We start from the raw sequence: 14,410 nt of genomic DNA, 5'->3' as shown, positions 1-14,410 counted from the left end.
CATCTCCTGTTTGCAATACAGTCTTCGCCGCCGCTATGCGGCTCATCAACGTCCACGATCTGAAGCTCTGCGAGTTTTCTGGAGGCGCCAGTGGCACTCCCCAGTATGCCATTTTGTCGCACACCTGGGGCTCTGATGACGAAGAGGTTTCATTTCACGATCTAAACAGGGAGAGGAGCGAGCTCACGACCGGCAAGAAGGGGTATGCCAAGATCACGGGATGCTGCCGGCTGGCCGAGGCGGACGGGATTGACTGGGTCTGGATTGACACGTGCTGCACCAACAAATTGAGCAGCACGGAACTGAGCGAGGCGATCAACTCCATGTTCCAGTGGTATGCGCAGAGCGAGGTGTGCTACGCCTTCCTCAGCGACGTCGACGGGGCTGCGGTGAGGGCAGAGCAGCAGATCGAGAGTGCAGTTCCGGACGTGGCCAAGGTGCTGGGCCGCAGCCGATGGTTCAAGCGCGGCTGGACGCTGCAGGAGCTGCTGGCGCCAGACGAGGTCGTGTTTGTGGACCGGTGCTGGCGGGAGATGGGGACGAAGCGGACGCTGTCGGTGGCCCTAGAGTGCCCCCCCTGCTTCTCGATCAACCCGGCGATAGACCAGGCAAGAGAGTGAGGGCGGCAGATGCATTTGGCGGATCGACTTCTTGGTCTCCCGTCTTGCCACGCCCAAAACTTGTACTCACATCTCCGGAAGACGACGAGGTTTGGCAGGAAGACGACAAACGAGAGCCTGCACGTGCTGCTGCGTATTCATGCGCCCTCACTGATGTGTCTGGACCCGGCACTGATACGCCACCTGCAGCCTCAGAGCGCACTGCACATCTTCTGCCACCGTCCGGAAGAGGACGTGGCGGTCAGGAGGAGTGTACAAAAAGGCGACCATGCTCCGCATCTGCGCTTTCGCCACGTCCTCCAGGCCGGCTACATTCCTGTGGCCATATATGACCACGTCCGCACGATCAGCCCGATTCTCATACCGGACCTGGGCCACGGAAGCAGCGACAACGTGGACAGTATCGGCAAAGGCAACAGTGACGACATTTTCAGCAACAGCGACGGCATCGGCCTCTTCCCTCGACAGTGGGAGAAGCACTGGGGCATTGATTCCAAGGCATTACCGCATCGCCAGCTGGACGAAACAATACGTCTTCTTCGCACACTACAGCGCTCTTCTGCGGTACATGAACGCGTCTGGCCACAACCAGCTGCCCGCAACTGTAGCTGACCTGGCGAAGCAGCCCAGGGTGCAGCGACCTTCTATCTCGGCCTTTTACATCCGTCTCGACATGTACAAGCCCAGTACTGGCGTCTTCGACAAGCCCGACCCTGAAACGCCAAACTTCTCCAAAATCGATCGGCTGGAGGGCTTCAGCCCCGCCTGGACTATGGATATGTCGGCAAATAGCCGATCTGAGATTGGCAGCACATCTGGACAGTCAGTCGTCGTCTGCAGCCAAAAGACGGGGTCATCACGGTTCCTGACGGTGTCTATGGAAGAGAAGAGGGGAGTGGATGGATGAAAGTACCATTTACTCGTTATCTTATATACGAAAAAATTGAAATGAGGCCAGGAACAGAACGGACAGCGTCATTGCCTCAGCGGCCTTCTGGGTCATCCCGATGACCACCTGGTCGCCCGAACGACCCCCAGTAGCTCTCCTCGTTCCACATGTCCGACCCGTTGGAACACCGGGGCGAGTTGTACATTCCCACTGTTCCCATTGGCCACATCGGGATGGTGCACACCTGGCCGAGGGCACATGTCGGACAGCGCTTGAACCGAGCCCAGTTGAGGTGTGTCATCAGCGAGCGTAGCTCAGCCACGGCGTCGGCCAAGGCCACGTTCGCGTCCAGCTCCGTACGTTCGACTGCCGTTTTGCTTTCCAGCCTTTCTCGCACGCCAAACAGCATTGTACAGATCTCGTGCGTGACGGCGACGAGGGCCGCCTGGATCAGCTCGTCGGTGGCTGTCGTCGGGACCACGGCACGGAAGTAATAGTCGGTGCAGCGGTCAACGGCCCGGCCAAAGTCGGTGTCTGCCTCATCGTCCTCGTAGTCGATGAACACGTCCAGCAGGAAGCCGAGCTCGCGCACCAGCAGCGCCGTCGACGTCACCTCTGTCGCCATATACTGCAGGCGGTCGGCATAGCGCGCCACGATCATGTCGGTGACGTCCTGCCAGTCGATCGGGCGAACGGCCGCCGTGTCGCTGCGGTTGGCCACGACAGCCGCCAGCTGCGTCCGGACAGCAGCCAATCCGTCTGTGCTGGCCGACACCAGACGCGCCAGATCCGGCCTTTGGACATCTGGGTTCGTCAGGTTGAGCGGGAAGAAGTAGGCCGACACCATGGAGGCGTAGTCGATGCGTGTGCGATGCGAGCCGATACCCTGGTATCGCTCCGACAGGCCACGCAGAAACTCGAGGCTGCCCATACCGCCGGGGCCTCCATGACCGGGTCCGCCTCCGGGACCACCGACACTTCTCGGCCGGCGCAACGCCTGCACCTGGTCCAGACCGTCGGCAAAGTCACACTGAATGATCTCGAAGCCGGCCTCCATCCGGATGACCCCCTGCAGTCCCCAGGGCGTGACCAGACGGCAGAGGTCAGCGGCGCGCTGCATCTCATCTGCAGGACCACCGCCAGGGGGGCCTTCGCGTCCGTGTTCTGCCCCCACCGATTCGGGCGACAGCCCCCTCAGGACAAAGTCCTGTGAGTCTAGCGTGCCCATGGTGGTCTTGCCAGCGCCCATCCCGTCGATGTAGAGGTAGTGTAGCGGTCGGATGGTTCGGTACACGTGCAACCAGCCGGCCTCCGTTTCCGGCTGTGTGTTCGCCTCTGGACGAAGGACTTGTTGAGGGTCCTCTCGCGTCTTCGGCCGTTCCGGAGCATCGCCATGCCTGCCTCTCTCCGGTCGGTGTGGCCAGCCAGGTGGCCGGGCAAAGTTCTCGGCATGTTCGATCTCGTAGGCCAGCCACTCCGGATGTGTCGGTGAGGCCTTTTGGCTGCTGCCGTGGTGCAGCAGCACACCCTCTGGCACCGTGGCTAGGAAGAAGGACATGCCGTTGTGGTGCAGCGATGAGCCCCATTGGCGCATAGCGTCGTGCACCGCGTTGAAGATGGCCGGGCCGCGCTGGCGGGCAATGTCAATACTGGGGCCGCTATTCGTGCTTCTTTCCAGGTCCATGTTTCTGTCCCGGACGTCGACAGCTGCTGCCAGCGACACCGCCAGGACGAGAGAGGAAAGCGTTCGGAGGGCCATGACGGCAACGCGGCGATTGTAGGTCGTCGATTCGGACAGTCGATTGATCATGGCATACTTGGCTGGCGGTGTTGACGTTCCCTGCGTTTGGTGCTGATAAGATGATGAGTGCCGCGCGGCTTTGGTTGGTTCGTGCGGTGGGTCCAAAGGTGGCCAAAATCTACGAACGATGTATGTATGTATACTGCAACAAGACATCAATTGTAAAAGAATAATGTTTTAACGGCTAAACTCCCCTCTGCCAACAAGGCACGATTCTATATCTGCAAAGCCCGAAGTGACAAATCAAGATCAGCGGCGCTGCTGGTCAGCAACTTCTTATCTACATTGGTCTGTCCGAGGCGAATCCCATTGACCTCAACGTCAAAATCCACACTCCTGCCGCTCGGAGTCATTCGCAAGTCAAAGTCTATCCTCTTCATCCGCTTTCCTTGTGGAGTCGTGTGGTTTGCGAGACTTGACACTGATATGCTGTTCTCAAGGCTGCACTGGAAACTGCACAACGGAGAAACTCTTGTTGACCAACGAATTGGAGGCACAAGGTCGTCGCATTGATACATATCCATTTTAAACCGTCCATCCCAACTTGTTTCGAATATGTTGTAGTAGCTGTTTTTAATTTGGTCGTTTTTCGATACGCATTCCCCCTGGCTGGTGTTAAAGAAAGTTTTTTTTTTTTTTTTTTTTTTTTTTTTTTTTTTTTTTCGGGGGGGGGGGGGGGGGGGGGGGTGTAATTAGAGCACAGACCTTCTTCAAGTACCACCTCATCTGATTTTTCGCCTTCCAGACACCCTCCGTATCGTTCCAGATCCTGTCCTCTTCGCGGTGTTTTGTGGTGTTGAAAAACTCTTCAATCACAATCCCGACGTTGATTCTGCAAATTGTCGACGTGATATCAATTGGTTTTTGTGACTGACTTTGCCAGATCCCGTCCTCGTCATCCAAAAAGCCCTTGCACACTGCACCCATACAGATTGCGGTTCGTCTAGTATAAGGCTCGTTAGCAACATCTCTCTGTCATCGTCATTGGATCAGGCCATAATAAAGCACCCACGCCTTCATTCCACTGGGCTGGAGAACTTCAATGCCCCTCCAGGAGAGATTTTCCTTCATATAATCATAAAGGTAAGGGTTCCCACCTAAACCCCCAACAAGAATTAGACCCTAGAAGCCGTAATATTAGTAAGGGTTCTCCTGCTAGGGGGTGGCGCCGACTGTGAAGATATACCGTGACAGGGCGACCTTGCTCGGCCGCCTTTTGGATTTGGGCATTGACCAACTTTGATATGGCTAAAAACACTTTCGTGAAAGTTTCTTTTATATTGTTTCTATAAATTCAGTTAGTGCGTAGTTCGGCTTAGAGGTCCATGTATTTACTCTTTGAAATGAATGCGGCCAAGTTTGATGACTGGCTCCTTGGTAGTGTCATCAAAACTGCGTGTTCCTCTCTCGTGAAATAACTCAGTCGGCAAGCTCACGATGTATTCCTTTTGTGTGTTTCCCGGGCTGAAATGACGTTTTATAGAAAACTCCCAGTCCCCTTTCAGCATTTCGTTTTTACCTGCTCGTGTAACACTTTGCCATACATGACCCAATCGAGTCCTGCAAAGCTGTTCGAAGGATTCGTCGATAAATACACCACCGCAGAGACCACCTTGTGGGAATTTCGATGTCAGTGTGTTTATCGCGTGTGAGATCAATGCAAGCAGATACACACCTGCTCCTTCCACAGCCTCATGCATGCGAACCGGATCAGACGATTCGATCGCATACGTGATTAAGTCCTAGTGAAGTGGAAATTAAAATGCGGCTTAGATCTTCGTTAGGGTACAGCGCTTACCACTGTACCACCTCCGGCATCGCAAACAACAAATACTTTACCCGCCGCAACCGTGTCATGGCGATCGAGAAGCGTTGACAGCGACGCAGCCTCGGGTTCAGGCACAAGGCTCAAGCGCGTTGGTCCGGCAAGGCGACGACTCAGTATCCCTGCTTGTTGGGCAGCAGTTTCCATCTTCCGTCGGGCGTAGTCTTTCCAGATAGCCGGCACGGTTAGGACAACATGGAACGATAGAGCCTTGACCGAGCTCCCAAGTGCCTTCTCGAGGACGCTGAGCACGTGGCGCCATAATAAACCTAAGTAGTCGGCCGTTGCATCTACGGCCGTTTTCCCGGTATTCCGCAACCTGTCTCGAGCGCTTTGGATGAATGGGGTTTTTTGCATTTCCAAGCTGAGATCTTCATTTTCTAGAAGGAGGAGCTTGAACCATTGGATTCGTGAAGCGTGAGTTGGAATGTCGTAGCCCCACAGAACTTGACCGCCATCGTAAGAGATTTCAGTTGGAGCCTTGCCCTCTTCGCGGCCGGTTCCTGGCCAACTGGAAATTACGTTGATGCTCCCTTTCTCGAAATCAGCTGCTGTGGCCCAGGCAACGCCGCTGTACCTAATTCAGAACTTGTGTTAATGCCGGCCAATGGTACAGGGGCTTGTGTATTGGTCCCTACGTCGTCCCAAAGTCGATGCCAATGACCAAAACATCCTTCCTGTTTTCTTTCAGAAGGTGTCGCCGGTGTCCTCCTATACTGCTCATTATGAATGCTTGTAGATAGGAATATTGGTAGAGCCTCGGTATTGAAGGTTAGAGTGTTTCAGTGTAAAGGATCAAGCTTGTGAGAAATGGGTAAAATATGACTGCTACAGCGTACTCTGGTTGCGCCCCTCATCACGCGATGAGGGGTTGAAGCTTCATATCATCATGTCTCCCCAGTCATAGCCGGGCGTAAACCCCCCCCCCCCCCCATGTAATTTTTTTGCAGTACGAGTTTTTTTGACCAAGTGCACAATAAAGAGGCCAATCAGAAAAGACATCTTATCGCGCCAAGGCCGAGCAGCTTACGGAAACAAACTCATCATGCACGCTATATCGCTCTAGGCTAGGCCTCTGCAAGACGTGTTTCCAATGAACCGTAGTTGTCAATGATATCAAGTGTAAGCCGTTCTATGGCACCACGTCACTAAATTACATTTGACTTATCAGAATGCACGTGTGTCTGTTGTATGCATGCCGAGTAGCACATTATCCTCAAGTTTGTCTAAACGTTTCCGATATATTGTTAAGACGCCAATACCGGTACGTCACATCCTTATCAGAAATAGCCCACGAAGTATCATGTTGCTTCGATTCATTTGCGAATGGGTTTGAACATCCTAAAAAACCGTACGCTTTCAACGACTTTCAGCCTTCAGGAATTTGGAAAATAAGCCTGACCTTTTACTTTTCTTGTCCAGGACTATAATGTTATCCCCCCCATCCACCAAATCCCCGACGACTGTTCCAGAGCAAGAGACAGACTATTCTGTAAAAGTCCTTAACTTTGAAGATGGTACTACCAAGAGCGTTTTTAAGAGTAATACTCTTGAAGACGACAATTCTCGCACACAACAATATCAGCACATGGAAGAACTTAAGCAGGACCTGGAGGTAACTAAGTTGGAACTGAAGAAAACTCAAGTCCTACTCAAGCAAGCTGAAGAGAAGAACAATATAATTCAACTAGAACTCGAAGACTACCGAGCGGAACTAGAGGAGACCCGGAAGGAACTGGCAAATGTCACAGTCGAATGGAAGGCGTCAGCTGGAGAGCTCCGCGAGCTTAAGGCTAAAGACCAAACGGGATTCTTGCTGACAGATGGTGATTTGGTTGAGCGAGTGAGACATTTGAGACACGCGATCAAAGGTTTCTCCTCGCAGTATTTTCAAGATCGATTACCGACGGGCACACAAACACAATTGAGAGAAGATACAGCATACTTCTTCTGTCTTCAGTCTATCACACCGGGAAGCTCCGCCTATGTCAGGTATCTCAATTCTTTGACCTGGCGCCCGAAAATCATCGAGGCCTATCTATGGAGGGTTCTAACCAACGACGTATTTCATGGATGCATTTGGGCCGGAGAATGGCCATCTCAGCAGTTTCGTGATTTAAGGTTCTTTCTAGACCCAGGTATGATGGAAATTAATTTCATTAACGGCCGAGAGCCAGGTTCTAAGATATAATCACAGCCAATTATCAAGAGTTTTCGCTTCCGAAGGATCGGGAATTCCAAATTTGGAGTGCTAAAACTGCCCAGTTATGCCTAAACAATCTTCGAGCTCGAGATATGCAGACCCGAGAAGCACATCACTTTCTGGGACGATACAGAGGCTTTTTCGTAAAAACAGTTTTGGAGACTATTGGGCTCGGATCAAGCTCTATTGACCAAAACATCGCGAAGCAACTGGAAGAGATTTTCCACACAGCTGTTAGGCTCGATGAAGACATTAAACAACAGGTTGCTAGGGTGCTATGGGTGTACGAATACGACGGCCTCACAGATGCGGATGTTGACTTTGAGACCATAGAGGTGAAAGGAGATTCGTCTCTGGCGAAGGAGAAGAAGAGGAGCCGAGAGAGACCCGTGGTAATTGCGCCAGCTCTGGTGAAGCGAGGGAAGTCGACTGGCCAGGACTTTCACATCGAAAACACATTGTTAAAGATAGTTGTGCTACGCGATTAGTGTTCGGTATCATGGATGTAGGGAGAAGAGAGCAAGGTTTATACGGCATTGTGCTGCAACACATCGAAAAAATGTGCCACACTGTCTGATCAGCAGTGTCGGTCCTTCCATAAAGAATGATACGGAATAAATTGAGTCAATACTTGCCTCGATCGCGAGACCACTGCTACTCGCTGCAGGATCCTTGGACAGCATACGGTTGACTCACCTACGACGCGAGACGTCAAATCCCCGGCCGGCTTTACCTTTCCCGGCCGAGACAAAACACTTTCCTCTGAGTACCCTGCTTTGGCACTTGCAATTATCAATGAACACCAACCCCGTATGGTTCGCCGAGCCCATTTTATCAAGTGATAGCGTTTGTTGGTACTTCTCTTGTACGAAAACATATATAAACCTCCCAGCCACGATATATCTCACTTTTGTGATCTCTTGACCAAGTCCCTTGCCTGCCATATGTGAGAATCTCTCCACGGTTGACTGATGAGGCAAGGCATCCTTCTGTTACGATAGAGGCTTACGGGTTTCTATAACGCTGTATCATGCTGTTGTTGTTTATCTTTGCTAGCATAAGAATCGGGCCAAACGATATAACTAACCCTGCGTGCCCTGGTGACGTGTACTGATAACGAACTAGTCTAATAACTTGTTTTCAAGAAAAATAAGAGATAGGCTTCTTACAAGAAGAGGGCGAGCAGTTCTGCCGGGTGCAAACGATACAGGAGCCAGGGCAATTGGTGAGAATGGCAGTAGTGTGGATCTCAGGTACCCAAGCTAGGGCCAAAGCTTTGATGGCGCGTTAACCGTCGCTCACCAATGGTTCAGCCTCAACTTCGACAGCGCAACCGGATTCATACGATATTTGCCACAGTTGAACGCTGCTTCACCGGTGTCGGCCACGTAAGAGATCACTATCCACATTCCCGTTCTAACAAAATCATACACTGGGACATATTCCTTTCGTCCGTAGCGTGTGGGAGGCTATCATATTGGGCTCCAACGCATCACCCGCGTCATTAGGCATCAATGCCATCTGATTGAAAACGGCAACAGGATCGACGTGGCTTGGCGTGCACGGATATAGCCGATGGTCTGTGCTGGTCGGAGGTTGTTCATGGGTTGCTCTTTAAGACGGGAAACTGGGAATTCAGATGCAACCACGCTAGTTTACTCAAGAAGCGCCATGACGAACGAGTGGATACATCGTGAGTTTGTGCCACTTTTTTCTACCCACACGCAACCTCCCACCATTAGTTCAGATCCCTTCGTAATTAAGGATCATTCAGGTCTCAAGCCAACCTACCTACGAAAAGTCATCTAGATCTTCTGAAGGCCTTAGAGCTTACTACGATACGTGCACCTGCTCCGGACGTAAATCCCACTGGTATTACGCGAAGGCAGCACCTTCGTGTTACAGACCAGTGGTGCAAGGAGTAGAAGCCACACTACAACTAAAGTCCCGCTAAGATTAAAGCACGAGATGCATTTCTTGCGCTTTCGCTGGTCCCTAATACTGCAAAGTGTACGATTATTATTTCCTGCCGTGCCAGATCAATTGCAAAATTATATCACAATATTATGCACACTGTGGTGCTATGCCCCTGGGAACTATTCTCGCCGAGTCCAGACTGTGCGCAGTGTGCACGCAGATCAGGGCTCCGTTTTATCTAGTGATTTCGGGCGGAGGTCAGGTGACCTCCGGAAATCCACAGGCTACCGCATGAGTGGCGTCGCGAGAATATTGAAAAGCTGTTGATGCGTGTTAGTCAGGGAATGATGTTCTTGGTAGCTAAGTTAGACTCACGCGGATTTCTAGATCATCATTATTCCTATTCAGTGAAGAGAATTTGTCGTCCAGTTGTTCTGAATCCTTTGCTAGCAGGATATTGTTTAATATATTGGAGAAGAGAACGTGCCTTTGCAGACATAAACAGAGTCACCAAACTCATTTTTCTTCTCCATCAGAGTCCGCAAGAAGGCTGTCGCTCCAGGATCGTCGCCAATCTGGCAGACAACGAACGAGACCACTGCAAAGAAGTCAGCGATTAGAGGAAAATTCAGAATTTGCTTGGCATACATCGGTCTCCAAGCCCATGTTTTTCCAGGCGGTCAATACAGGTTTGCATGGACTCCGCAAACAGGGTTCCATCAGTTGGACATCCATCGGTGATGATACAGATCAGGTATGGCCTGTTCAGATAGATACCGCTGCCCGCCTTCTCCCCCGCGTCTATTTGCTCATACACAAAGGGCTTCAGCACTTTGCTCAGAAGGTTTGTTCCTATTCTAGTCCCTCCTCTAGGCACAACATCTCGCATCTTTTCGCGGACCTGGTCGGCATTCATAGGACCCCATGTGACTTTCTGATTGATGAACCGGATCACTGTACCGTTGTCGTCGGGAGTGAGAAGATTGCATATGCGTGTGATTCGCTCGACTACATCGCGCAGCGCCTCGATGCGGCTCACTGTTGACGCTGCGCTGGTGGGTCCCTTCATCGATGTGCTGTCATCTGCGGGTAGGAAAGTCAGAAGATGAGGAGCACGTCCTCGTGATGAGATGGTGCGTGGGAAAAAAAAAAAAAAAAAAAAAACTGTCATTAAACGTACCACAGAAGAGAATGGGCTGGAAGAGAGCCAGTTTGACGAGACCATCGATTCGCTCAGGCGTATTGAGTGGGCTGGGGCTGTCCTTGAATGCGGCGATACCGTCTACTAGCCGATGCAAAAACTGATCGTCTCTCGGAAAGAAGCGCTCTAGGCCACTTTCATTAGCGTAGTTTTTGAATTCCTCCACAGTCTTACAGTCTCCAGGACCCTAAAATTGTCAGTCTGGAATGGCTAGTGGTACTTGAGACCGGGAAACTCTCACCGATGGAGCTGGTGTATCAGCCTCTTTGGTGCTGTTCTGGCACCCAGTAAGACCAAAAATGGCATTGAGCACGCCAGCAACAAGTCCAGACACGTTCACCCAGAAGATAATCCATCTAAGAAACTTTGCGATGCGGTCAATCATTGGCAGATGATGGTTATGGCGCTCCGCGGCCGGCAGCAAAGCGATGAGCAATTTCTTGTCCTTTCTCTCCTCGGCAAGGTCCTTGGCCCGCTTTCCCTCGCGGTTCGCCACCGTCAAGTCGGCCCCTGCATCCACCAGCATCCTGACAATGACCTCATCCCCACGCTGGACGGCCTCCATGACGGGCGTGTTTCCATCCCCGCTGTTGGTGGGGATCTTGTTCAGGTCCTCAGTCCGAAACTGTGGGGCATCCAGAAGCAGCTGAACAATTTCCTTGCGGTGCTTGTTTGTCTTGGAAGCTGCCAGCCATAGCGCAGTCTGCCCTGCAGCCGAGGCCGTGTGCGTCTCGGCCTCGTTGTCGACTAGCAGCTTCACTACTTTATGACGGCTGTGCACCACGGCAGCCATCAGGGGCGTGAGTGCAATGCCAGTGTTCTTACCGTTGATATCTTCCCCCAACGCCAAATAATGTTTCAGCTTTTCATTGTTCAACTTTCCGCATAAAGCGTCTTTGTAGATATTTGAGATGTCCATGGTGTTGACTGAATTCTGTTCTTAAAACTTGTGGATGATTGTTTCGTCTCTGGCTTTTGGTTTTCATGGCCGAGAACGTTACCTTAGGCGGCTTCAAATAGTCGCACAGCAGAATTTGATGAAAGTGAGGCGGTATTTTTTGGTCCAACTTGGCACCGTTGTTTTAGGTCGTGTCGGTCTACGACTTTCTTGGTGGTGTGTCACGATGGTTGTTTGTACATCCTGACCAACCTCTCCACCCTTCCTCCACCATACAGGTGCAACATTAATGCCTCTAGCCATTTTGATATATTTCAGCCGGCCAGTAACTTTCAGGTGGCGTAGAACGTGAGTGAGTCGGGCATGGCCACATGGTAAACAAGCCATGCAGACAGATGTTGGGCATAGAAGGAAAACAATCATAGAAATAGGGCGAGCACATAACCGTAGGAAAATGGCGCATTGTATGCCGACAAGGCGACATAGCACCCCCACGGAAAAAATCGGCATCATCATCAGGCATCAAGGCGAAGTACAAGGCCCGAGTTGAGGCTCGAAAGAAGCACCCTATTTTAGGCCCAACAACACCAAACAGCCATCAGATTAGCCGAAAGGTCAGTTCCCACAACGAGGGTTATAAATAAATCAGGTTGATACCACATCATAGCCAAGCATTTGTTTCCCGCGACATCAATGCCTGTTACTCTTTTAGACGGAGTCAATATGGACGAGCTCAGAACCATTGCGTATATTCTGACGGCTGGTGGTAGCTGCAGGGGCCCTCATGGGATCCAAGTGCTCTACGAGAAGGACAATGAGATTATTGAGGAACTCTTGAACGGTTCGAAGGTTCAGAGTGAGACCAGCGTTGGCTATGGCATCAAGACAAATGCCCCCATGGCTTTTGGTATATCGTGCAGTGGAGATACTGAGCAGGTTTGCCTTCCTCACCAATTCTTGTCCATGCTGCACTCTTATCGACCATTGTACTAACATGGATCCTATGATCTGACAAAAGTCATTCGTCTTTTCCGTCGACAAGAACAACAAGATGAAGGCTTTTGTCTTCGACACGGACGAAGAAGAGTGGGAAGACTATGACTTGGGTGATGGAGCGGGCAAGGCAGAGCTGCACGCTCAAAGTTCACTTGCCACCGACAGCAGCCATGACGGTCTCATCTCAGTCTTCTTTCTCAACACCAACTGCAAGCTGCAGGTTCTTCAGCAGAAGCTCGACGGAAGCTGGCATTGCGGCCCTGAGCTGGCAGGAGCGTCTCCGCGACCCGGAACGCCATTGTCCGTGGTTCCGACGGATGACGACACCATTCTTGTCTTCTATCTCGGCCTTGACAATACAATGCACTACCTTGCACACAGCTTGGACTCTGACAGGTGGCAAGGTACGTGCTTCTATCTTCGTATTAGAATAACTCCGGTGCTGTTCTTTGTGCGCCTCCAGAGTACCATACACTGACAGACAGACCATCGGTGGGAGACTGTAAAAGTGGATGAACCCGTTCAGCGGTTCAAGGTCTCCCTCGACACAGAGTCGGGCCATTATGAGGCGTTCGTACTGGCCAAAGGCCGTCTTCTTCGATTCGACGGTGATGGTCCGCGGCAGGAAGTTGGGCACATGCAGGGAAAAGAGTTCATCCCAAGCACCACTGCCCAATCTGTCAAACGTACATTTCTTACCGGAGGACCCGTTCTTCGTAATGGGCGCTTCATCGGCTGGCAGGTCACGCGCAGTAGAACGTCTTATTATAAGAACGGCAGTACCCGAACCTGTATAACAAGAACGTTCTACCCTCTGTAGTTTGATTATATTAGATGAGTCATTGAACAGTCTTCTTTCTATTATGCGTTACATTAGCCTACGAACTGCCAATATTGTCCCCATAGGTCACACCATGCATCCTGCCTTTTACTCGCTACCCAAAAGCTACCTAAAGGAGAATAGACAAAACTAACTATTAGTACATTTTTGTAGAAGAAAGTGGTTTCTAAGCTCTGCTTACAGGAAATTCCGAGGGTTTACTTTTCTCTGGAATGAAAGAGATTTTGGAGCCCTGGTATAAATCCTCGTGGCCCGGCATGATACCACTTGCCGGTATCGGGTCAATGTCATCATCTTGAAGCCGCAGCTTAAATCTGTTCTGGATGATCTCACAGCCTTGTTTTTTTTGCCAAAGTCGGACCAGACAGGCGTCACCAAAGTCTTTCATTGGTATCGCCTCCATGGGCTCCGTATTCCAGTGAATCCAACAGGGCCCTTGCTGCGCAACAGGATCACCGCCGTTTTCATCATCAGTGTCCTCATCACTGTAATCGGATCCCTGTGTCTCTGGCTCGTTGAGCATGAAGGCATATCTCGTGTCGAGTGTATGTCTGCCTATTTCATTCTGGCCCGAAAAAGGTTTGCAGGGAAGGATATCAAACGTAGATGTTGATCTTCCCGGTCCTCGGCTGACACGGCCGCACATGTTGGACATCCTGGCACTGCGAGGAAACTGAAGATAGAGTCCAGGTGCCGAGACACCTTTTTGCGCAACTTTCAATGGTGCAGAGAACCATCCGACTCCTGCCCAGTGACAGATTGTTCGGAGGACATCCAAGTTCAGACGCGTGCCTTGTCCGACTATGTCATTTTGGGACCCGACTCTATGATTGCTTCGATTATTAGCTTGGGATCTCATTCGTCATATGAGAATCACTTGAATTGCGCTTACTGGATAGCTACGGCAAACGCAGTCGGTCCGTCGACCATAAAGACAGGACTGCCACTGTTACCAGGGACTGTCGCAGCATCGTATCGGATGTGATCAGGCCTAATACGTTTGATTGCTCCAGCTGATGTCCGAGGGCTGTGTGCGGGAGTTTGTGCGTCATGGGCATGAACAAAGACGTCAGAATTGATGTGTACTGAAAGGCCGAGCTCAAGGGCGATACCGAAGCCTCCTTGGTTCTCGTCAAAGGGGATCAGAAGTGCGCCGTAGTCATTAGTCTTGTTATTGTTGCCTGGATTCTGTCTGTAGGCCTCACATATTCGGATCTGG

At 51.2% G+C, this 14,410-nt stretch overlaps 5 protein-coding genes across 5 annotated transcripts; 3 read left to right on the top strand and 2 right to left on the bottom strand.

The window, feature by feature from the left end:
- Positions 1 to 35: 35 nt before the first annotated feature.
- CMQ_7878 (het domain containing protein) lies at positions 36 to 1,527 on the top strand (the record flags this gene model as incomplete). Its single annotated transcript, XM_014313518.1, has 3 exons — positions 36 to 616; positions 719 to 1,087; positions 1,173 to 1,527. 3 exons carry the CDS (start codon positions 36 to 38, stop codon positions 1,525 to 1,527), a joined length of 1,305 nt encoding a protein of 434 aa, XP_014168993.1.
- A 76-nt stretch (positions 1,528 to 1,603) lies between these two features.
- Positions 1,604 to 5,859, bottom strand: CMQ_7851 (uncharacterized protein; the record flags this gene model as incomplete). Its single annotated transcript, XM_014313491.1, has 5 exons — positions 1,604 to 3,349; positions 4,016 to 4,142; positions 4,240 to 4,253; positions 5,109 to 5,712; positions 5,774 to 5,859. The coding sequence occupies 5 exons, from the start codon at positions 5,857 to 5,859 to the stop codon at positions 1,604 to 1,606; spliced, it is 2,577 nt and encodes an 858-aa protein (XP_014168966.1).
- Positions 5,860 to 6,723: 864 nt separating this feature from the next.
- CMQ_7790 (uncharacterized protein) lies at positions 6,724 to 7,826 on the top strand (the record flags this gene model as incomplete). Its single annotated transcript, XM_014313430.1, has 2 exons — positions 6,724 to 6,978; positions 7,545 to 7,826. The coding sequence occupies 2 exons, from the start codon at positions 6,724 to 6,726 to the stop codon at positions 7,824 to 7,826; spliced, it is 537 nt and encodes a 178-aa protein (XP_014168905.1).
- Positions 7,827 to 9,539: 1,713 nt separating this feature from the next.
- On the bottom strand, positions 9,540 to 11,375 carry CMQ_7920 (ankyrin repeat protein; the record flags this gene model as incomplete). The annotated part of the gene is made up of 6 exons (XM_014313560.1): positions 9,540 to 9,575; positions 9,631 to 9,655; positions 9,739 to 9,853; positions 9,943 to 10,338; positions 10,436 to 10,643; positions 10,698 to 11,375. The coding sequence occupies 6 exons, from the start codon at positions 11,373 to 11,375 to the stop codon at positions 9,540 to 9,542; spliced, it is 1,458 nt and encodes a 485-aa protein (XP_014169035.1).
- A 702-nt stretch (positions 11,376 to 12,077) lies between these two features.
- On the top strand, positions 12,078 to 13,106 carry CMQ_7954 (uncharacterized protein; the record flags this gene model as incomplete). The annotated part of the gene is made up of 4 exons (XM_014313594.1): positions 12,078 to 12,290; positions 12,373 to 12,754; positions 12,836 to 13,036; positions 13,093 to 13,106. 4 exons carry the CDS (start codon positions 12,078 to 12,080, stop codon positions 13,104 to 13,106), a joined length of 810 nt encoding a protein of 269 aa, XP_014169069.1.
- Positions 13,107 to 14,410: the final 1,304 nt, after the last annotated feature.

The sequence above is a fragment of the Grosmannia clavigera genome (genome assembly GCF_000143105.1).
Source record: "Grosmannia clavigera kw1407 unplaced genomic scaffold GCSC_82, whole genome shotgun sequence".
Taxonomy (NCBI): domain Eukaryota; kingdom Fungi; phylum Ascomycota; class Sordariomycetes; order Ophiostomatales; family Ophiostomataceae; genus Leptographium; species Leptographium clavigerum.
Note: the sequence above shows the minus strand (reverse complement) of the source record. Positions and strands in the feature narration are given on the sequence as shown.